At 45.3% G+C, this 23,445-nt stretch overlaps 1 protein-coding gene across 2 annotated transcripts in view; it reads right to left on the bottom strand.

Moving 5' to 3' along the window:
- Positions 1-21,329, bottom strand: part of mmp16a (matrix metallopeptidase 16a (membrane-inserted)) — a 77,536-nt gene extending 56,207 nt beyond the window's left edge. Inside the window, exons 1-4 of one of the 2 annotated variants that reach the window (XM_075452093.1) lie at positions 20,844-21,329; positions 5,287-5,435; positions 4,067-4,081; positions 3,736-3,858 (exon numbers count right to left, since the gene is read on the bottom strand). In XM_075452093.1, the coding sequence (XP_075308208.1) occupies positions 3,736-3,858; positions 4,067-4,081; positions 5,287-5,435; positions 20,844-20,969 (413 nt within the window). In that variant the 5' untranslated portion in view covers positions 20,970-21,329. The remainder of the gene's footprint in view (positions 1-3,735; positions 3,859-4,066; positions 4,082-5,286; positions 5,436-20,843) is intronic. The other variant, XM_075452094.1, reaches the window with a different exon arrangement.
- Between the last annotated feature and the right edge of the window lie 2,116 nt (positions 21,330-23,445).

Genomic DNA, 23,445 nt, shown 5'->3' on the forward strand with positions numbered 1-23,445 from the left:
AAGACAATACATCTGGAATATCTTGTTAAATGAAAAAGTCTTGAAAAAAAATTGTTTTGAGTCGGATTTCATATGAAACAAGCTTTTTTTTACATTTGAAGAGGTTTTTAAGCTAACTTCAAGATCACTTTTATCTCAAAAGTCCCAAATATCACATCTTATTTCAAGAAATCTTGACAAGCTGATTTTCACTAGTTCCATTGGCAAAAACGTCTTGTATTTGTTGTTTTTCTTACTTATTTTTTCCATTTTTTCCAGTGTAACCTCGTCGTGCACATGCCACAATGAGCACAAGCGTGTCAAAGCTTGGATAAAGACCATCTTTCTCCAAAAGATGCTGTGTGTTCCATGTGCCTATGGGCTGTCGATGTTGGTTTTGCTACGTTTTAACCTACAGAGCGGAGTTCTAAGCGAGGATGCGTTAAAGACGATGCGACTCCATGGGGATCCATCTCAAAGATCTGTTTTTGGGCTCAAAGGTTCTCTGAACTGAGAAGAAAAAAAAAAAAGGCCCGTTTCATCAGAAAAATATCAATCAGTGGATCCCCAGGAGGCTGATTCTGCCTGCTGTGGTCGCTTCGCCCCAACCGAATCATAAAAAAGAGACACGTGTGCAACCGCTTACACTTGCACTCCAGCGATGGTCTGTGCTCGGGCCCGGCTGCGGCTCATTTTACGTCCTCGCCTCATTTGCGTGACCCAAACAAACTGTCCGAGAGGTTTATTGGGTTTGCTCTGCAACTGCTCGGTCCGATCAGTAATTAGTTGAAAGGTGTGAGGTAACGGCACCATTTGGCTGTCCCGTGTAGGATGGTGGAAATAGCTGCTGGTGCTCCATCACACAAAAGGGCAGATGAGGCTGAATCATCCCCCTTCTGAATTTAAAGGACTTTGCGGCTGAAAATGTTTTGAGGCTGCGAGCCGTGTGTATTTGAGTCCATTTTCAAGTCTGTAGTAAATTCTCAACATTTCATGGGGGATATCTATTAGTTACAAAAAAATGTGAACGCAAATAAATGGCCGCTTTGTCTTTTGGCGATGTTATTTTGAGGAAAACGGGAGTACGATTCTCATAAACACCCACAGAGAATCTGTCTTTCGATCAATATCAGCTGACAAAGAGAGGACCTGCAAAGGAACGAACGCCTTTACTGAGATTAAAGCACTCGAGCAGCCATGAATGCGTGTCTTTGTCCTGCTCCGTCTCACAGAGCCTGACCAACAACTGCAGCCGTCTGAGAAATAAATTTTTTTTAAAAAAGTTTGTTTCATTTGAGCGTGTGACCCAACTCGCTGTGTGCGTGTCCTATTTTAAGGGCAAGGCGGATAAGGAGGGAAAGACATGCGGGGAGAAGCCACAAAAACAACGAATGAGAAGATTCCGCGGCTGCTCTGAGGCTATAACAGATATTAAACTCCATGTTGAGAAGTGATAATGATTCCGGATGCGACTCGTGTGCTGTAATAGAACCTGCACGCAGGGAGAGCAGTGGGGATGCCAAAGCTAATTAGTGCCTCCACACAGCGAGTACTGTATGTGCCTACATGGAAACTAGCACACACCTGGGGCGGTCATGCATTTGTGATGCTTTCCAAATGCCAGCATTGTTATTTAAGATTACTTTCAGACTTGGAGCCTGAGAGAGAAAGACATGGTGTTTGGGGGGGAGGGGCATAATAAAGCAGATGTGTAAAAGCAGTGCCAACTTTGCCTCCTTAGCACCCAGCATCACGAGAGTCAATGACGAATAAATAATTCCATTCTTATTTAGTGTTATATCACTATCATTTTTTATTATTGTTTTTTATTTATATTCATCTCACACCACATAATGTGGCCACCCAGCTGATACTCACAGAGCGACTCTTCTGTCACACATCAGCACCATGAACCTTCCCCATCGTTCCATTTTTCTGTGTTTTGCTCAATTTTTTCAGAGACTAACGTGAGGAACTTTGGCGTACATAGGCTATTTCTCACAAAAGTTGTCCAGTTTACTTGTGCAAAGGTGAAGCCTTTGAATATGAATCCTCAAACTGCCGCCTGTGAAACAAGGGCTTTGTTTTTTTTTTTTTAATTGGAAGTGACTTCAGACACACAAATATATGAACTGGAGCACATTAAACGTGATTTTTTTTTAATTTCCCATAAACACATTCGTCTTTAATACTGTGAGCTCAGACAGACTGCAGCCCACACTGCGCTTCTTATATCAATGGGAAGATTTTGATACTTCTATCTGATTGAAATATGGCGATGAGTTGCCACATCACACACAGAATCCTTAAGGGGATTATAGGAATCTTCAGATGAATGTGCTGCATCCTCCGCTGCAGCAATTTGAGATCAAAAAGGAGCAGCTGCGGGCGCATCCTTCGACTGACTGGAGGCCAGGCACGCACCGCACGCACACCACAAACACATGTGCATACGTGCACACGTGAGCTCACATTTTCAAAATGCCTCCAAACTTATTACATAACCCTAATCTGTCAGCGAGAGCACCCTCTGCCCTCCACCGGGGTTTCCTCCTCTCCTCTCCTCCCCTCACTCATCTCTTTCTCTCTGCAGCTGCTTCTCCTCATTTCCTCTCTTCCCCAACTCCGCTCCTTTGCTTTCTTTCATTTCGGGTGCCTTAACACATGGAGCACGTGTCTAATTTAAACCCAATCCCAGCGGAACGTTTTGGGGTTTTTTCTTAGAGAAAAAAAACAACAAAAAAAACGCAGGTCCATGAATCCGGGCGAATGTGCAACCAGTGATGTACGATTCTACTTCAGCTGTAGGTCACTGATCCATAGATTAAAGTTAGCATTTAATACTGCTTGTACATTTGTCCCCAAGGCAGAGCAAAACATTAAAAAAAACAAAAACAAGATCAATTCTTGAGGATTATCTCATGAAACATGGAGCTGGGAGCAAGCGACACCATAGCACCAATAAAGTATTACAGATTCTGGGCGACTGGAGGCACTAAATCAACAGGGAGTAGCATCACATGATGACAGCATGTTTTCCTATACATTATTACTCATGTGGCTGATGTCTTAAAATGGGCTTGTGAATTATGAGAGCGGTGATGAGGACTCTGGTGCGCGCCTCCTCCTCCTCCGACAGTCTTTTTCCCATTTCTGCCGCACGCTCTGAGCTTTCGGCAAAGTCCAACTTTTGTCGACCCTCCCTTTAAGCGCCCATCGCCTGAGCTCAGATACCGTCGACCTGGGTCGAGCTGCCTTCTCTGCAAGTGGGAGAGCGTAAAAGCGCGGCAGATTGCAGACAGATGGAGGCGACGCTTAACAGAGAGGGGAAAAAAATAAAAAAAGGAGGCAGATACGGCAGGCGAGAGAAAAGTGCAAGACATGCATGAAAACTCGCCATTTCTCCCTCTGCCTCTGCGCTTCTTAGTGAAAAGGTCAGTGAGACCGGTGGGAGTCCCGGAGCTGTGTTTGTGTGCCTGTGTGTGTGCAGGTCGCAGTGATTTCTTTGCAGCTGCAGGCCTGCGCTGGGTTAATCCTCTCAGCTGGGTGTCTTCACAGCTTGACAAAAAGGTCCCTTGATGGGAAAAGTCAGGTTTTTGTTTGTGTCGTTGCATGGTTACAGGGATTGAAAGAAATATGGATTGTACATTAAATAAAGCAGGATAGTCCCTTAATAAAGAAATTTATATATATATATATATATATATATATATATATACTAGTATATACTTGCACATCAAATCCAAAGCCACCTACCTGTACGTGATATGTTTATGTTGCCACTTCTGGCCCGTGAGGGCGTACCGCCTTTTCCTGACACTGAATCTGGACACGCCTCCTATCTGGTCGGGAACCCCACACCTGGGCTTCTTCATCCACCTGCAGGAGGAACACGAGGAGGCCACAAGTCAACGCTGCTCAGACATTTCGCTTCACCAGCAGCGACATTTTCCGCCAACCGATGCGAGCTGACGACGGCACGCGATGAAGGACTGCTGCCGCTGTGTTTCTCATAATGACCGGAATGTAAAAAACAGGAGAAAAAAATGTATAAACACACACAGGATACACACGAGGGGTGCCTCACCTTATAGTGGTATCACTGTATCAAGCCAGAGAAGCAGCAGAAGGGGGGGAAAAAAGAAGACATATTGTTAACTTATCACATTTCAGCCCGGCGGTTGGACAGCTGTTGGTCCACATTCACGTTGCTGGCCACCACGATGCCGTGTCACAGTTCAGTGGTCAATTTCAGCTCATTTGCTATTTGCAGCACAGATGGTATTTCACTGTTGGTGTGCACAAATGTCAGCGAACACACTTTTAATGCTCTGTGGGAAGGAAGACTTCCGGGTAGGGCGGCAAGGTTAAAGCTGGGTAAAGCTCTGGCTACATTTGGTTTAACGTGAATTAACAGTTTCTTCTTGTTCTTATCGCTGCTGCTAGTGCGTCACCGTCGCTCATGCATGTTTTAAATTGCCTCTTTAAAGATTTACGGAGGCCTCAGGTGGGTTCGCCCTCCGTGACGCTCCGCTCTCGCGCGGTAAGAACGGCGAGTTTGTCCAATCGAACCGAGAGTATCAAACACTGTCCCTTGCTCTTCCTTCTCCTCCACTGGGCATTAATAATAAGGCATTTTGTATCCTTTGATCTGACATCAGAGATGTACTCTCTGAAAAAGGTCTCTTTGATCAAATTAAAAACGCCCCACTTAATCTGTGTGGGGGCAGCTTTCTGTCTGGCAGAATTACTCTGCTTGCCTTCAGAATGCAGAACACAGGCTGAGGGAAAGAAGCAGCGACCATTTGTACCCCAGTTTCCAAAATGTCTGGTCCACTTGAATGTGAACACTGTGATCTTAATCAATCACAGCAGATGACTTGAGGAAATATATAGTGTATAGTGGGATTCACCTTCTGGTTGGTCCCCTGGTTGGAAATTTGTGCTTTTAAATTCAAACCTGGTTCTGTTCATGACAACTTAACCATCACACATTAGTTGCATCAATCTATTTGGAAGCAGCAGATTAGCCCGACTGTCCTTCGACTGATGCTTTTTTCCCCCATTCATCAAACAAATGTAATGTTCAAATTTTACTTGCCAATTTACCAAAACTAATCAAAGGCATTCAGGCTAATACAATACGCAGTGAATCAAATATGCCAGCTTCTTTGCATTTGCAGTCAGGTTCTGCCTGCCTCACTCCCACCCGTGCTCTCTCTCCCTTCTTTCTTTCCCCTCAATGGATTTGACGCACGGTTCCTACTGAGGCGTCGTCGAGGGTATGTTGGAAGGTGTGTGACTCACTCTATCGTGTTGCTGTCCAGAATCCCTGTGACATTTAGGCCGTAGCGGCGCTGCATGGCAGCGATAGCGGAGTGCACGACTCTGGCAGAACGCAGCACTGACATTCTGGGGTCTGCAGGGGGGAGGTAGCCATACCTCTGGAGCCACGCCTGCAGACAAAGAAACAAGGAAAGCATAAGTAAAAAAAAAAAAAAAAAAAAAAAGCTATCAGACTATTTCAAAACACACTGACCGGCTTCTTTGGTTTGAGTTAAATGAGAAGACTCATTATCATGAAAAGCCAAAGGTGATGCTAAAGCTACGCAAGAGTTAGTTAGCTTAGCATCAGGACAGGACACATAGCATGGCTTTATCCAAAGTTATATACATATTCTTTAATATAATTTCATTGGTGAACAATCTGAGAGAATGTTCACTATTGCACCTGCGCGTATAAAGTACGTTAAACCGACATATATTACATTCAGTAGTTCCCTGTAGTAGTTCAAGTTCCCTGAAAAATCAAGTACAAACGTACAGCCTTTTCAACAGAGCAATTTAATCTGCAAATAACACACTTCTGAAAAAACATCTGTAAAAGGGCAAATGTATAAAGAGATGTCAGTTTATAGTGAAGAATGACGTCTGATATCGATGTGATATAGATGTCATTTGTCTTGGACATCCAGACCTGTCAGGGGAAGGGGGATAGGCTTGGGTTTTTCACGACAGCACACAGACTTGGAATAAAAGCCACTAAACAGGGAGGGATGCACGGTATGAGAGTGAGAGAGGAGAACGAAGCAAAAGATACACTCCTGTGCTTTGCAGTCGGAGAGGTGACCTTTTTGTACAATTTTGGTCACACTGAGCGACCAAATAGATTTTTAAAAGCTCTACCTTAACTACAATTGTCCACCCTGAATTTTGTTATCATTACCCATGATTTTTTTGAAAATATTTTTGATAATTGCTATCGGGATGTAGGGGCTCCGACCTTCAGTATTTGCATACCCGGCAGTTCTGGAACTTAATGTGTTACAGCACTCCGGTGTAGCCTTGGGACAGTAACGCTCCACAGGAGGCAGTACTGTACACTGATAAGAAAGGTGACTAAGGTACCAGGTGGAAAAGTGTTCTAACCCCCCCAAACTGGGAACCCAATGCCCTGTGTGCTGAATCATTTTTACTGAAGACTGAATGAGATTTTGAAAATGAAACCACGACCGAAAAACCCAACCTACACAGTCTTATTTGACCCAAAAGTATAGTTCCTCCAGAAAAGGAAATTATTAACGAATTACATCAAGGTTAACAGACATTGATTCATACTTAAGTAAAGTCTCTGTTTATGTACTGCACAGCTTCACATGTGAATGCCTAATTTCTCTTAAAGGTTTTCCATCTTTCTCACTTCTGGTTACTCTGGTCTTTTTTCATGCATTTCCCGCCGAACAGGGTGGGCTCGTCCTACTTTTCTTTCATTTTTGAATGCAAAAGTTCAATTTGGATTTGAATGTCCAAACTAGTCTGTTTTGCTCTCGTTTTTAGTTAGCAACAGGTTGCTATATAGAAACACAGTATTGCTTATTTATTCAATGTGCATGTGTTTTTATTATTTTCACTTTTTTTATTTTGCCTTTTCCTTGCTCTACTACTTTTCCAATTTGTTACAAATTAAATGTACTTGGTATAAATAAAAGGTATCTGTGTGAAGGTCTGCGTGATCCGCGCTCTCCTCCCCTCTCCCCCATCGCACCGAGCCACTGGGAGAGAACATTACGATGTGGCTCACGAGTGGGACTTTCATTCAGCTGCTGTGCGACTGGAACTTCACTACAGCCTGGTGATCTGGCCCACATGCATACAAGAGTGTAAAAGCTCGGATAAAGCCGCACAAGACCATCTTTCTCCGATAGACGCTGCGTGTTCCATCTTCATCTGGCCTTATGCAGTCATCTGCGATGTGAAAAGTCAATTTCACGAGTTTTAAAACCTCTAATTGCAGGGTTCCTTTCTCTTGTTCTGCACTAAATAACAGGAGCCCAAGCTAAAAGGGGATGTTTCAGTTCTGCAAAGCCAATGCACATCCACACCGGAATCCAACTGCCAAATCTTTCATCTTCTTCTTGTAAATTTAGTCACTCACATCCAAGAAGTATCAAACCAACTCGAACGTATGATTTTCTCTTTGTCTTTAAACCTCCTTTCCCCACATCTTTTTCTCTGTCCCGTCACTCGTTGCCCACTCTAGTTTCCTTTTTCCTGTCCTGCAATCATCTCGACCTCTCCCTCTCATCTCCCCGGCAACAATGGAGGCTTCTTTTTTTTTTTTTTTTTTTTTTTAAATTTTTATTCTAACCGCACTTCAGCTCGGTCTCGCAGCCACCGCTTCAGCAAATTCCCTGTTGCTTCTGGGATGAAAGACGAGACAAAAAAAAGATGAAAGGGTGGACAGTTCAGACGTCGCACTGCAAATCTGAGGAAAGAACGCAATTAAGTTCATTTTCCTCTGCGGCCTTCATGGATGACTCGTGCAACCTGAATGCACCAGAGGAGAGAGATTTTAATTAAAAAAAAGTAGCAGTAAATTGATCATCCGATGGGTTTTGGACTGCTTTTCCCTGAAACTAAAACGTATTGAAAGAAAAACTGTCCTTTAGCTACTAACACAGTTGCATATGAATGACACCTATGTGTACAGACGCAGAGCTGTGAGACGATTACACGAATGAAGCTGCAAAGTGAGGCAGCGTGACGCGTTCAAGCTTCCAGACTTCATCTGATACAGAGACGTATTCGAGCCATTAGGGAAACCGAGAGCCGAGACTGTTGTTGCGTCTGTCGCTCAGACGCTGACAGGATATTGGACTGTGGGAGTGTGCAGGAGGTCAGGACTTGTTCAGAAGAGGCCCGTACAAGAGCGAGACCCAGATGCTGGTAAGGTGTGGAAGGGCGTAGCTGGCATGCCGGTTTTCTTTTTCATGCAGCACAGCGGGGGAGCCGCCAGCCAGAGGAGAACAGAGGAGAAGAACAGCAGAAGAGGGCAGCGAAACCTTCTACTCTGACAGGCGACTCATCTCTTCTAATCAAATCAAATCAAATTTATTTGTATAGCACATTTCATGTACAAACAGTTCAAAGTGCTTTACATAAAATAAAAGCATTGCAGCAGGGAGTGGAAGAAGCATTAAAAATACATAAAAGAATATAGAAGAAACAAATGAAATCATTTAAATGAATTTAAAAACAGGCAACAGTCTAGATAAGTTAAAAGATATTTCATGCATAGACACATGAGAAAAGAAATGTTTTTAAAGTGTTAGTTCGCCATTTTGCACATTAAGCCCTGTTTGGGGGTATTCTGGGATGAGTTAGAGATGTTCTGATCACAATTTGGACATTTGGTGCTGAACGGAGCATTTAGGTATCCACTGCTGCAGCCCCCCCCACCTTTGCATTGAGTCAATGACCACTCAAGCAAACAATCATAAAACGGCATTAAACTTTCGTTTGCAGAGACATGAAACTCACCGTGTGGTCTGTGGTGGACAGCGATACGTTGGCTCGAAAATCACCGCAAAATACGCTTCCAGAGAAGTTATTTTACCATTATTGTCCGTCTTCATTGATTTGTATTGGCTGCTGCTATTCAACGGTGTCCGGAAAAATAGGTCCACCAAATGCTAAAACAACTGTTAGAAGGCACATTTCGCTGCGATTTTCGGGTCAATTTATCGCTGTCCACCACTGACCACACGGTGAGTTCCATGTCTTTTCAAACGAAAGTTTAATGCCGTTTTATGATTGTTTGCTTGAGTGGTCATTGACTCAATGCAAAGGTGGGGGGGCTGCAGCAGTGGATACCTAAATGCTCCGTTCAGCACCAAATGTCCAAATTGTGATCAGAACATCTATAATTCACCCCAGACTACCTAAAAACAGGGCTTAATGTGCAAAAGGGCGAACTAACCCTTTAACCTGGATTTAAAAATGTCTCCATTTGGTGAAAGTTTAATCTCCACTGGCAGTTTGTTCCACTTATTTGCAGCATAACAGCTAAATGCTGCTTCTCCATGTTTAGTCTGGACTCTGGACTGGACCAGCTGACCTGAGTCCTTGGATCTAAGAGCTCTACTGGCTTTATATTCTCTGAACATATCACAGATGTATTTTGGGGCCTAAACCGTTCTGGGATTTGTAAACCATCAGCAGGCTTTTAAAATCTATTCTGTGACTGACTGGAAGCCAGTGTAAAGATTTTAAAACTGGTGTGATGTGTTCAGATCTCTTAGTCCGGGTTAAAACTCCAGCAGCAGCGTTCTGGATGAGCTGCAGATGTTTAATGCTCTTTTTGGGAAGTCCAGTTAAAAGAGCGTTACAGTAATCGAGTCTACTGGAGATGAATGCATGGATGAGTTTCTCCTGGTCTTTTTGGGAGAAAAAACGTTGCTGTTTTTCTACAGCAACGTTCACCGAATTATCCCAAAAACTGACCACGGATCATAGAATTGATCAAAAAATTGGTATGAAGTTACAAATAATTATAATAATAATAATAATAACTTGGACTTATATAGTACCTTTCAGGGTACCCAAGGTCGCTTAACAAGAGAAAAGAAGGGGGGAAGGGTAGGGATGGGGGGGTGGGATTTAAGAAGAGTAGGACATGGAGAAGAGATGTGTTTTTAGATTCTTTTTTAACTGTAGTAGAGAGGGGACAGAACGGATGTGAAGTGGCAGATTGTTCCATAGGGTAGGGGCAGTTGAACAGAAGGCCCCATCTCCGTATGTTTTTAGTCTGGTGCGAGGAACGGAAAGTAGGTCCTTGTCTGAGGAGCGCAGAAGCCGTGACTGGGAGTAGGGGTGGAGGAGATCAGAGATGTACTTAGGTGCAAGTGAGGGGAGAGATTTGTAGGTCAAGAGAAGGATTTTATAGGTGACGCGTGCTTTGACTGGGAGCCAGTGAAGTTGCTTGAGGATGGGGGTGATGTGCTGCCAGGGCTTGGTGTGAGTTAGCACCCTGGCAGCTGAGTTTTGAACATACTGCAACCTGTTAAGGGCCTTACTGGGTAGCCCAGGCAGGACACCATCGCAGTAGTCCAGACGGGAGGAGATAAATGAGTGGATGAGGGTCTCTGTTACTGAGTCGGATAGTGAGGGCCGGAGTCTTGAAATGTTTCTGAGGTGAGAAAAGGCAGATTTAGTGATCCTCTTGATGTGGGACCGAAATGAAAGGGTGGAGTCCAGGATGACACCCAGGTTCCGTACCTCTGGTGATGGAGAGATGGAACAGCCATCTATGACCACAACAATAGGCTTTGTGACCACGACCATAATGTCACACATTAAAAAAAAAAAAAAAACTCCCACTGGACTTGATGTGTTTAAAAGCTTGACACTGCAGCAACATTTCCCATCAGACAGCAGGGGTGGGCCGCTTTCAGGTGTCTAACGCTATCCTTAGTCAGGCAACCTTTTAGGAATTGGCATTTTATAAATTGGATTACTCTGGATTATAATTTGGATTGGATGGTCTTTCAAACGCCTTGAGATTGTGCAACATAAATAAACTGAATTGAACTGAGAGGTATGCTGGTGAAGAATGGCTAACAGAGGAGGCAATCTTTCCCATCTTGGGGAGCGCCATCCATCGCTACGAGGGTTAGCTTGTCTAACATTGGTGAAACAGTCTACCATAGTCTTACTACCGGTGAATCGGCCAGCTAACATAAGCTCGTTAGCCTCCAAACGTTACTTCAGTGGAGAACAACAGAGACATAAAGGCGCCAGTAGCTCCGAAAGAAGAGCAGTCCTCTGCCAAACACCTCAACGTGTCTTTGGGCAGAACCCTGAACCCCACACTGCCTCAGATGCGCCCACTGGTGTGTGAATGTGTGCGGCCGAGAAAAACAACTTCATCGCCTGTATAGAAAAACAAGCGCTGTATGAGTGTTTGTGTGTGTGTGTGTGTGTGTGTGTGTGTGTGAGAGAGAATGTAGCTTGGTTTAAATGTGGGCCACGATGACGTCACTGTGATACAATCGGGGGCATTCTCTCCAACTTTACTGAGCAGAACAGCGGCTTTGTGTTTGCTGTCATTTCAGATTGAAGAAAAGCTGACGCACTCTTCTGTTCAAATGCAACTAATAGTGTTGCTCACCATTTCACCAACGCAGCTCAGATCACATCAAGGAGTTTCCCAAAACTTTTAATTCACTTCTGTTAGAATTGAAGCACAAACTTGTGCCCCCCCTCCCCCACCCCCTCCGCTCGTCAGTCCCACAGAAAACCCAAAACTTGAAGAAAAGTTGCCGCAGCTGCACTTTTGGGATCAAATTTCCCAAACTCCCCCCTATGAAAATCAAAGAGAAGCACCAGCTCAAGGCACAGAAACCTTAATACGGCATACACTTCTAAAGATTAAATCCAAGTCTTTGATCCTTGATTGCTTCATCGTGCTCTGAAGAGTAGGTCTCTCTCGACCGATGTATCATTAGCATCCTGTGACTTCTTTAGGAGAGATGGCCAACAAGGGGTGTAAGCGATAATAAATACAGATTAAGTATTTGCTACGACGAAGATCTAAGCTGGGTAAACATGATGAAGCAAGTGCCGTTTAATCCGCTGTTCGGTCGTTTTGACTTTTAATCTCGTTATAATCCTGAGGGGAGAAAAAAAAAAGTCGATCCTGAAAAGGTGTGCTTTGCTGAATCAGTTCCAAGCCCTCCTTCCTTCCTTTTTACCCTTAAATCAGTCCTTATCTCTTTCCCGTGTTCTTTCCACATCCCCAATCTCTCCCTGCCTCTCTTTCTCATCGATTCGCGCTTTTCACGTGGTTATCTTCCGACCATCTAAGGATGCCTAAGAGCAGGGGGCCTCGGCTCGACGGGCGGAGAATGCAAACGGATCACGTGGGAGCTTTCAAGGATCGATGGTGCTGTCCGGTTGAGCTGCGATTTGGGCTCCTTGTTGGTGTTGCAACAGTGACAGAATGGTAAGCATACATCATGGAGCCACTGGGGCAGCGCAGCGTTCAGCAGAGCATAAAGGGAAAACATCAGGCGGACCGTTCTTTAGCAGAGTATCGGGTCCAAACGAGAGGGAAGGAGGTTAAAGCCGCATTAAGTGTAAAAGGAGGAGCGTGTTCACATCCGTAGCTCAGCTCCCTAATGATAATATTGCCACATTTGAGATTTAGGTCATTTAATACTTGCAGCTTATTTTAACCGGCCAAACATCAAGATACCACAAAACAAGCATCGAGCATTAATCTTTCATGCGGAATCTGAGGGTAATGTTGTTAGGAGCGCTGAGTACATCCTGAGAGCAGAGAGCAGTGAGTGCTGTAATGAGGTTAAACTTCTCCAAAAACCGAGGCACTGTTGAAGTAGAGAGATAAGAAGTCCACGCCCAAATGAAGGCTTAAATCTCTGAGATGCACCGGTGCCTATCTATGGGGTTCTCCACACCTAATTCCACTTCTCTCTCACATAGATTTTTTATCTTACCTCCATCCAAACTTCTGCACACGGAGCCCGTTTATTCCCCACCTTCTCCACATTTGGAAAAAAGAAACTACAGCTTGCAGTTTTCCACCTCAGCACTTGCAGCACTCCTCTGCACATTTGCACACCCTTATCTGGAGAAAAATACAATTTCCTGTTCCCCCTAAGCTTCTTATCTGAAAAGCCGAGATCATTTAAGCGGCGAACAGTCTCAAGCAAAAGACAAAAACCAGAGTCAGCGTTAGTAAAGGCACTGCAGGTACAACCAGGTAAGAGTAAAGAGAGAGCAGAGCACTGGAGTGACTCAGACGGCCTGACCTCATCCAGATGCCTCACACGGGCACTGAACTGAGGCGACCCCACAGCTTTTACATCCACCCAGCCCCTCACACAGCCAGCCGGCGGGCCGGTCGGCCCTGCTGCCTGATGAGCAGAAGGCGGGCCAATTAGCCGATAGGTGCCACAAAAAGGCCAACCTGTAAGGGCGACGGGATGCTCTATTATTGATGAGATGCTGGCTCAGGAAGCCCGGTCGGCATGGCAACGCGCAGACAGAATACGGAGGCTGCTAATGTTGAAGTTTGAGGCCGATCCGCCGATAAGAGTTCAGGTTACAGGGACGGCGTGTCGCTTGTGCCGCAGATCACATGCGCATTAATTGTTCATGGCGAGATGAGAACACGAGTTTGGCTTCAGTCGGAGGGCAGTAAGAAGCCGCCAAAAGACGTCAGGGGGGAGGTCATGTGACCACAGCTCGTCTTTAATCGCACGTGTTATGTCAGTTACACTTCTTTTTCTCTGTAAGAAAGTGTCTCACACCCCTGAGGCCTGTAAGACTGAGGTCATAAGCACCAGCCTGCTTTCTAATCTCCAGTTTGTGCTTGTGATCGGGGCTGCTTTCACTGAATGCAGTTCTTTACAGGCCTGAACTGAAGACTAGCAACTCCATTGCTTCAATGTGTAGGAAGGACCTTAAAAAAAACACAACTAAGTAGTGATGTCACATGAAGGAGAGAAGCCAAGCTCGATCAAGTTTTAAAAGAAAGGGATTTGGATCCACACAGGTGTTTTGTGGCTCATGATCTACGAACAGCCTCATAATTGTGAGCCAGGTGAGCATCACAAAGGCCAGGCAACGATGAGGATAAGGAGAAGTAAGATCTTGTTTCTGTTGAGCTGAAAGGTTCGCAGTTTACGCACCAGCAGCGACGGCCACGGCTGATGGTGGCGCTGCAGCGGCTGTAGGCAACAAGGGAATCGCACCAGCGACTGTTCTCCCTAAGTTCTGGGTCCTATGGAGCCTGTGCCACAAGTGTAAATACAAGGATTCACCCAGATGATAAGCACAAAAAAAAGAGACTAAATTACATATTCCAAAACTCACTTTCTTGCACAGAAACAGGAGTTCTGAGGAGCCCAGGTTGTCTGCTTTTTCTCTGAGGTTTTCTTTCTGAGCATTAATGCTTCCACCCCCAAAAATTAGTATTTGGTATAGTTTGTGATTAAAAAAAAAAATAAATCAGCAAAACCTGTCATCCCATCACTGATCGGACACACACAAATATGTCCGCTGTGTGGCGTTTGTGTGTCAGTCGAAAGTGTCGGCGGAGCAGAAACGCTGCGTAAAGGCTTCAAACTGCCAACGAGTTCTTTCACTCGAGGCCAGAACCCGTCAAGTCTTAGCTTTTCATACACTGACAGCCCCTCCGCTTTTTATGCCGCTCATTTAATCAGTGAAGGATTTAGGTGCACCCGGGAACGCTGACAGAATACAATTAGCTCCCTGCTAGGACAGAAAATCAGCGGTGGAGGACCTTGCTCCGAGTCATTTTCATGCCACAAAAAAGGGTCTGCCAATCATTAAGAAGAAAATCCCTTTTCTTTTTTTTTCACGATTCCATCTGTGTGAACTGTTCAGAAAACCCAAGCCCGTGTTTGAGAGTATTCGGCTACTCGATTTGTTAAACGTTCACCAGAGCAGAAACGTCCTGAGTGTGCGTCCGTCTCTCTGGTGATGCTAAGAAGAGCATTTATTTATACAGTGTTGAGACGGGGCGGCTTGCATGGGCCAGGAGCTCTCTGCTCATGATCCCAGCCCTTTAGGTAGCAGCCTGCAGCCTCTGGCCTCCCTGAATTATTCATCGGTTACACGCCGAACCACTGCCAGGGTCGTCAAGACAACCGCTGCCTTTCCTGCCCACACCGATAGCCACAAAGCCACACACTTGCACGCACAGCTCCAACTGCTGCGCTCGAATTCGCAGCCGTAAAATTCAAACCGGGGGGGGGGGGCTTTTAATGACAGTCAAACTGTCATCTGCACCTCGTGGCCCCCCGATAACTATTGCAGGGGCCGAACGGGACGCTGCTACATATTTTGCACATACACACTCGCTTTGTGCATGTCATGCCCACCATCTGAGTGGCCCCGTTGGGATGAAATGCCACAAAAATGTCACCGTGTGATCATACATACTGATCACTGGCTTCAGCCTGGACAGTCTTTTTTTTTTTTTTTTTTTGGCGGGGGGGGTTGTTAAATGATAGGGAGTGACAACAGACCAAATGTCTTGATTACGGCTTCGGATCAACTGCAGCAGGAAGCGGATCCTAAATGACAAAAAAAGAAAACGAGAAACCACGAGGAGGCTGTCTGACAGTCAGGTTTGAACTTGTGTTAATTTGGGGATGAGGCGCAGAGCGATTGCTAATTCCAACGTGGAATGTGACGACTGTGGACAGAAGCAGACTGAAACAGTTGTTATGATCACAAAAACTGTGTGGCGTAAAACTGCACACACACACACACACAGTTGTCCCTGGGCACTTCTGTCAAAAGCTTAATTGACAGCCTTACACGCAATGCCCCACTGACACCATCTAATGTTGCAGTTGTCAGTCACATTAAAGATTTAACAGCTCAGTAAGCCGTAACCAAAGATACGTCTTAGAAAAGGGGGAGGAGAGGGGATGGGAGGGGAGGGGGTGAGACCGTCTGCACACACATAAAGAAAGGCTTAGAAACAATAGAACAATACGTAACAAGTGGCTGCGACAGAAATTGAGGTGTGTGTGTGCGCGCCTCTGATGATGAATCATTTAGGTCTGTGCAGGTGCTGTTGTGTTTCTCCCTCCAGGGCCGGCTGAACAGACTGACACAGACACCCCAGTGGCTCGGAAATCTGCTCTCCCACCAAAGCCAAATGATGTCAGGGGCGTTGTGTGCGACTGTGTTGTGAGTCTGCGCTCTCGCAATCCATATGATGGATCGGCGAGAAACGAGGACGAGCCATAGCGATTATAAATACCCCCACAAACACTGGGGGCAAGCGCCTTAGGTGGGAGGGAGATACTGCTGCGGGGAGGCGGCAGCAGCAACGATCTAACATCTATTAAGGCTTTAAACTGTTAAGGAAATGCAGGGATAACGAACTCCAGTGTCACGCAAGTAAAAGCTCAGTCTCATTCATGACCGACTGAACACAAAGGCAATTACACGTGTTTTTACATCTGCTGCGCATGGAAAAAAAGGCCTCAGCTGCGAAGGAAGTGGTGCATTTTCAATTTAAGGCTATTTTGCTGAATAGTTAAGGAGCCAATATCAAAGCTGATAACCACCGTGCTATGAAAAAAAACTTTCATGGAAAAAAGCACTAAAGTACAAAGTAGACTATACCAACTGCCTGCCAAGCAATTTCTAAGAAATGCAAATCACAAAACACCAAGTAGGCGCTTATCGTTAAAAATAACATATTAGATCTTTAAACACTTCTATTGTGTGTTATACTGCAGCCTAAACGGCACAAACTCACACACAGCCCAGTAGCTTCTACCAAAGTAACACGTGATATTAGAAAATAAAATCCCAGGAAGTATGAGAACCTGCGATAGGCTTAGAAGAAACGGCACACTCCAACACTCATCCACACACATCCCCACTAGCTGCTTTCCATTATTCAGCTGCCACTCGGGAGCTGGGCATGCCAACTGGTAACATGAGCTGGGACGGGGATGAAGCTCCTGCCATTCCTCACATGGCGACAGAAGTGCCGTGTACTTTGCACGAAGCTTCGCAGCAGCACGGCGGGTCAACGAGGCCGTGCAGAGTACGCCACCCTTGAGTTGCATTATCATGTGGACGCGCGCACCATTACGCGCCATCTCGCGACACGCATTCCTGCCAGATATGTTCGGTTTGTGACTTCGGGTGTCTTCTTTTGTTTTTTAAGAACAAAGCAGGTGGGCCCATCAGGACACGGTGTCTGCATGTAAAAAAGACACGTTTGAGGTAATGAATGAACTGAGTAACGGTACTAGATACAAAAAAAAAAAAGAAAAAAAACGGGTTCAGATGGGCACCAGCTGTGCCACAAGGAAATTCAATGTGGATGTGACACGTTCATCTCACAATTCTCTGTCATGTCAACAGGAATATGGAAACACCATAACTGCGTTGCTGACCTGCTTACAATCGGATGAAGAGTCGGAATGTTTCAGTGCACGTGAAGGGAGCCACTGGTAGAAAAACAGCAACACTGGTTCTGACTCGCCAGACTTTGGTCCGACCAAAACCCAGACATTTAAAAGGCGTGTAAACATTTTAGTCCGACCGAAAACGTCTGGAGTTGGAATCATCCTGCATGTCTGCGCTCCAATAGACTCAAACAAGCCAATACGATCAAAGTTCCATTTTTTTTTTGGTAAAACAAACAAACAAACAAAAAATGCTTAAATATCATATCAATACAGCCGAATTCTCAATAAAGCTGTGTTTTCAATATCTTTCAGTTTCTTTTGTTGGACAGCTAAACACGTTAGAAACTATAATTGAAAAGCAGTCCATTAAGACTACGTGTCAACATAAGGTCGCTGCCGCTCTGCTCTAATAAAATCCTGATTTCATGACCACACTCATCGGAAAAGATCACCAAAATCAGATATATTTATAGGATCTCCCACAATTGGGAGCGGCGGAACTTTCTCACATATTCCTAGTCAAGTCTAGTCAAGCGTTATGTCAATAACTCGATTCCCTTCCTACACATGAACCAAAGGGGGTTACATGGCACTGAAAGGATCAGATAATTGGCTAAATTACAATAAGACTGAGTTATTAAGTGCATGTAGACACCTTAATCTGACAAGAAATTGGTTCGAATCGAGTTACTGGCAATCGGATTAAGACCTGAGATAACTCGGTTGAAAGTCAAAATAAACGCGCTTGTAGACGGTGAAGCACGTGGTGAATTAGACTTTGCATTCTTTGGGTCAACCCGAAGTGGCTCTATTAGCAATAGTTGAAATGGGTACAGCGCCACCTATCGTATCGGAGTATGACATGCTTAGGAGAATTACCCTTGCTCAACTCATTCTTATTGTAATTTAGCCAATAATCTGATCCTTTCAGTGCCATGTAACCCCATTCACTGTGCGCGTAATCGTGCCGAGTGAGCGGACCGACATCCTGGAAGGAAGGTCAAAGCAGCAGACATAGGAATTGCCACTTCTCCGTTAGAACTTTCAGGATAAGAATCAAAGCGAAAAACCGGAAACCAGAGATTGTTGAGTTATAGGGCTTAAAACAGAGGGAGCAGGCAGAAAACCCTTCAGGAGTTAATAATTACCACCGAAAGCAGGCAGAGTTTACCTGAACCATTAATTCACTCACCCATCTACCCGGGGACGAGATGCGTTTACAGATGAAGAGCACACTTTCGCACTCTCTTTGTCATACGGCACATTATCTCTGACTAAGCAACTTCCCTTTGGCTCCGGCGAGCAGGGAAGCATGATTCAAACACTTAAGGTGCCTCCGAGCGCAGCGCTGCACCTGATGCCTCTCTGAGTGCAGACGAGCAGTGCAGGGCACATGAGGACTCCATGCCTCCGCGCTGTTGTTTTTCAGCAGCAAAAGGACAAACAAATCAAATGGATCGAATATCTCAGATCCCAACTGGATAAACGGGAGGCAGAACACAGAGTAAAGAAATGGCTGCAGGTGACATGATGAAGATCGTACGTGGGTATACAGTCTTTGGACACAGGCTCGTTTTGCTGGATGTTTTCATAAAGTCAAGTTTGAGCCCATGAATCGAACTCTTGGGCATCTGGATAAACAAAAAGCTGCTGAGTATTCAGCCAGCAGCGAGCGCAGACTGGCAGATCTACAGTGTTTAAGGGAAGCGTCAGAAGTAAGGTCTTAATTACACTTTTCTCACCCAGTGACAGACTGTACTTGCTATAAAAATGTAATCATAAGACGGGGAAGGGGGGAAAAACGACTGGGGGAAGTGTGGCACCGGCGTTAATAACGCCATGAAATTCTCACTGGAGTTGCCATCCAAAAGGGTAAGGTTAAGATTACAGGGCAGCTGCGGGGCCACCTCAAACCGCACCTGATGTTTAGAGAGGAAAACTCATCTCGGCCTCGGTTTCTTACCCTCTACAACCCGCCGTGCGAGACAAACACGCCAACACACAAAGTCATAACAAGCGCAGAGAGTGGCTCCAGTGGAGGCAGCTCAGTCTCCACAGGTTTATGAGACTGCAGACACACAGGGAGGGGGGTTGGACATCGGTCATTTCTGACTAACTTTGCCATCACCTTCGCTTTGAAGCCTTGCACGCACGCGATGTGAGGAAGCTGAAGACATCCAACCACTGGAACCACATTTACGCAGGCAAGTGTGTGCTCAGCAGCATCTTCGCACCACAGGTCGGAGGCTGACAACAGCAAACATTCAAAGCATCCCATGCTATGATACCTTTGCTTCTACGTGTGCAGAGAACGCAGCTTTTCTCTCCCTTTTTAGTTTCCGTTGGGGAAACGCAGAGGTCGTCCCGTCTCCCAACTGGACGGATTACATGTTCGCGGCCATATTCGCCAACCGTGACGCACAGAAATAACGGAGGGAGACGCTGGCTGGAGGAGGCGGGCCGTGCGGGAGAAGGGGGCGCTCTGAAGTATCACCATGATGCAAAAGGCAACACTTTTATGTGCATTGTGTGAGCCGCGCGCGTCCTGCAGCAGAGAGTTGGTGCTACTGGGGAGAGAGGGTGCTCGCGGCAGACAAAGAGGACGCTGTCTCCGTCATATAAAGGAGGCAGTCAGGCAACTCCAGCCAGAATCAATTATCTAAGAGTTATGGACAAACCTCTTTTCAGTGTCATGTGAGCTTGGGCTCTTCAACCGAATAACCTGTGGCGTCTGAGCCAGATGTGCTGCCGAACAACATGCCGAGCCGAGCCGAGCCGAGCCGAACAGAGCCTGCAGATCGCGCGAACTTGTCGATGTTGGGGACTTGAATGTCGGTCATGACACATGTCAGGGGTGATATTATGTGTTGGTCCTCGCGTGCAGATGCAGAATACATTTCCCTGGAGGGGAACTCCGGGGTGAAATAGGCTCTTTTGTTCTTTTTTGTTTGTTTGTTTGTTTTGGCCCACATTACATAGCCTGCTGTATCCTCAGAAGGTCTCTTTCTGCGGAGTTTGAGCACGAGCGCTTTGTGGTTTTGGTGACAAGTAAGATCATTTGAATGCAAGATCTCTGACCCCGAAAGCACAAACATCTGGCACAGACCCCATTTCAATTACTATGAGATTTGTGTTCATGCTGAAATTACCACAGTGTGCATCTATAACAAGACAGGTCCAATTGCCTCCTTACCCTTTCTTTTTTTTTTTTTTTTTTTGAGGGGGGGTATATTTTTTTTTTACATTTCTTTAAAGGTATCTGCTCTTCAACTTTCTTGCATCCCACACAAAAGACAGAAGAATATTCATTGCTACTGGAACATTTCCACTCAGAACCTCAAATTTCCCCAACTAGCTGATAAAGTTGCGGAAAGGATCAGGGCAGAACTGTTTAAGTCAGCTGGGCACCTCGCGGGGGGACCCTGTTGTCGTTGAAACATCAACACAATGGGGGGACACGAGCCAAAGCGAGCCTCTGATACTTTAAGTCTTGACTCGAATAACACGAGTCAACAAGCAGATCAACTGAAATGCCTCCCATGTCAACACACACACACACACACACACACACACACACATCGGTCCCGTTCTTACCTCGACACTGAACGGCTGCTCCTCTCCGTTCACGGCACATAATATCCACAGCAACAACTGCAGGCACAACGTCCCCATACAGCAGCTATTAAGACATCTCCTGCTGCGGAGCGCCAATAAAACCATAGTGAACCCCGCTTTTGTGGCTCACGGTGTTGCGCTCAGTTCTGTTCACAGTCGATACAAACAAACGCACAACGGGGTGATAAATCCTAGAGACGTAGCAGTAACATTGCTGATGTCTCCGTGTCTCTCTTTCGGAGCCGAGGGTGGGGGGGGGTTAAAACGGGTAAAAGGTGCGGACACGTCGAGCGGTCGCGGTTTCAGGAGGAGGTTATCCCCGGGGAAAGAGTCGCTGTACGCGCCTGTCAGCAGCCTCTCGGTCCCGCAGTCCCCGGGTCAGTCCTCCAGCACGCCGGCCGTTGTTCCAAGCGGACGCGTCCAGTCCGTTTTCTGTAACCGCGCGGCATAGCTGCCCGTTTTCAATCTTGTTTCCCACCGAATGCGCATGTGCGCACTGGCACGAGCATCCACCCCCCCTCCTCCTCCCCTTTCCCACTCCAATAAAAACAATCCTCATCTTGGCTGTTTGGTTTGATGTGTTTGTCATAAGCCAAAGAGTCACTGTTTTTTTTTTTTTTACATTTTACTGTAAAACATACTGATTATTCATGGAAATAACACATTAAAAACTGTAGTTCCGAGCATACTGTTTTCTGACCTGTTTTCTCCCTTCATCATAATATTAACAGATAACTTCTGCAAATGCCCATATTTCAATTCGAAGCGGTTTTTCATTGCATAAATTCTTAAGTGGAAAATGTGATGTGGGGCTTCAGATAAAAACATTGCTTCTTGAAACCGACTTCTCGTTACATCAAATAGATTTAGATTTCTCATGGCTTCTACGGTCCATTCCAAAACTAAATGTTGTGTCATTGTGCTGCTGCGCCTGTGTGTGGGGCTGGCTTTTTCCCATCTATGCTATAGCCTCTTCAGTGCCAGTAGAGGGCAATGACAGGCCCAGTCCTTCATTGAGATAATCACAGTCCTCAGAGTGAGTAACCATTCTCAGAAGTATCTCCAGTGTGACAGCATAGCTTCCAGTAGAAGATGATTATGCCACCTGGTCTGTCATTGACTTTCCTGCAGACTAAATTAAATGCTCAAAGTTTTAAAGGAAACCTCTCTGAAACCTTACTCTTTTTTTTTTACATCCATATAGGGTCTTTTATGCGTCAGAGCAAAGCTTGGTGAGCTGCGCCATTAGCCCACCGATGAGGTTTAAATTTGCCCTCACACATACATGTACCTCGTCATATTCCTCCGAGGGACTGTCATCTCTCACGCCTCCGTATAAAGTGTCAAGTTTTACAAACTCTAGTAGCAGTAGCCTGGGGTACATCTGTTTTTTTTTCTGACACATTTCTGTAAGAAATAGGTCTGTTTTTCTTTATTTTATCATGAGCACAGAGGCCTGGAGGCCAGTCACCACACATACAGTCAGTTATACACACTCACACCGACAGCAAAGTTAAAAAAAAAAATCCCTAATTAACCTCTCATTTGTGTCTTTGAACAATGGGGGGGAAACCCACAAAGGGAGAACACGCTAACTGTACACAGAAAAGCTCCAGCCGGCCAATTCCAACCCAGAATAGTCTTGCTGCCACACAAGAGATGCATGATTTTCTAAAAAACAAATGGATGATGACTAAGCGAACTTGTCGAAGAACATAAGATTTAGCTGTAACTCTACGTCCACTTCTTGTCTTGTAAAAAATGGTAGCATGAGCATGTTTTGCTGACTGGACCTTCATGTGAAATTTTATTTAGAACTCTTGACATTAGATTGGAGTAGACTCAGCAAAGCTCGGCCAAAGAAGTCGATGTGGCCATAGTGCTGATAACAGCTCTGTCATTGTGCTGAAATTCCATATTTATACGTACAACTTTAGATCAGCTTTAATTCACTTATTGATCAAGTTAATATGATTAATTCAACATACCCTACAGAAGGAGAATCTTAGAATCTGGATGTCTGGAGGAGGCCTGTGGAAAGACCCAGGACTCACTACAGAAACTATATCTCTTGGCTGGCTTGAGAAGGACTCATGAGCCTCATGGGATTTCTGCTCGGAATGCTGCCCCTGTGGCTCGGTCCAGGCAGCAGAAAACGGAAAGATAGATGGAATCTGGACGATTCACGCTGGTCACCTAAGTTGGTGTGAGTGAAGAGAAATTCACCCAAAAAGACAAGTGCCGATATGTTAATCCAATGCTTCTAAACAAAAGTGACAAAACACACAGGGATATGAAATCTCATCATGGGCAGAAAAGCTAAAGGGTTCCATTTCTTTCCTGAATTCTGTGCAAAAAGATGGATATCAGACTCAATATTTGTTCATTTAGCTTTTTAATAGCTGAGTCCCTGTTTAGAACTGAGGGCAATACCGAATCAAGACAGAGATGGTTGATATCCCTCATCAGTGCCCTCAGTAGAGAATAAATTAACGTGACAAGCTCTAATTTTCTTACCGTGGAGATGATGATAATGTCCCCCTGTCACTCAGAGTAGTGAGTGCTAATGTGTAGAAGGGTT

Source organism: Odontesthes bonariensis, chromosome 20, assembly GCF_027942865.1.
Source record: "Odontesthes bonariensis isolate fOdoBon6 chromosome 20, fOdoBon6.hap1, whole genome shotgun sequence".
Taxonomy (NCBI): Eukaryota; Metazoa; Chordata; class Actinopteri; order Atheriniformes; family Atherinopsidae; genus Odontesthes; species Odontesthes bonariensis.